The sequence below is a fragment of the Limulus polyphemus genome, unplaced genomic scaffold (assembly GCF_000517525.1).
Source record: "Limulus polyphemus unplaced genomic scaffold, Limulus_polyphemus-2.1.2 Scaffold2341, whole genome shotgun sequence".
NCBI classification, from domain to species: Eukaryota; Metazoa; Arthropoda; class Merostomata; order Xiphosura; family Limulidae; genus Limulus; species Limulus polyphemus.
In genome coordinates this window covers 53358-53995 of record NW_013667951.1, presented here as the reverse complement: position 1 = coordinate 53995, position 638 = coordinate 53358, and the positions used below count along the sequence as shown (strand labels likewise).

General features: G+C 34.2%; 1 protein-coding gene across 1 annotated transcript in view; it reads left to right on the top strand.

The window, feature by feature from the left end:
• Positions 1-638, top strand: part of LOC106466679 (A disintegrin and metalloproteinase with thrombospondin motifs 18-like) — a 51627-nt gene that overhangs the window by 37229 nt on the left and 13760 nt on the right. The window contains exon 16 of the mRNA XM_022394742.1: positions 21-174. Coding sequence (XP_022250450.1) covers positions 21-174 — 154 coding nt within the window. The remainder of the gene's footprint in view (positions 1-20; positions 175-638) is intronic.

Below are 638 nucleotides of genomic sequence, written 5' to 3'. Positions count from 1 at the left end.
GTTTTAATCTTCTGGCTCAGGTGTTGCTTCAAAAAGAAAAAACAACAATACAGTATGCATTTGTTGTAGCCAATATCACTTTGGGAACTACGTACTCAATGTTCAACAAGTCAAATAAGGAACGTTACAAGTGGAGATTAACATCTTCTGCGTGTTCTGCCCCTTGTGGAGGAGGTAATGGTTCTTTTTGGGGGACATTTGTAAGGAATGTAAGTTTGATCTTGTTGATTTTATAGGGGCGGCAACTGCTGGTCTTAAGAATTTAGTGATATTTCGACTTGCTTCCTGGACACAATGACATTTCGACTCAATTCCTTACTTATTTGTATCCAGCAAATTTTACACCACATTTAAGGTACATTATGATGCTACTACTCACTTTCTAGTTTGAAACTACATTTAAACTCGCTTCCGCTTTTCTTCATTATCAAGTCAGTGCATCATCTTGTACAACAAACCAACAGTTGAAGGTTTTGATAGACAGGCAATATATTATAAATTATATGTTTATTTAAAAAGTATCCATACTTAGGATATAATAATTAAAGAAAGTTTAATTTTAAATGTAAAACGTAATAGGTGGCTAATTAAGGTTCAGTTGGTGATCTTGATGGATTACGTATGTCGTTTGGGTTTTT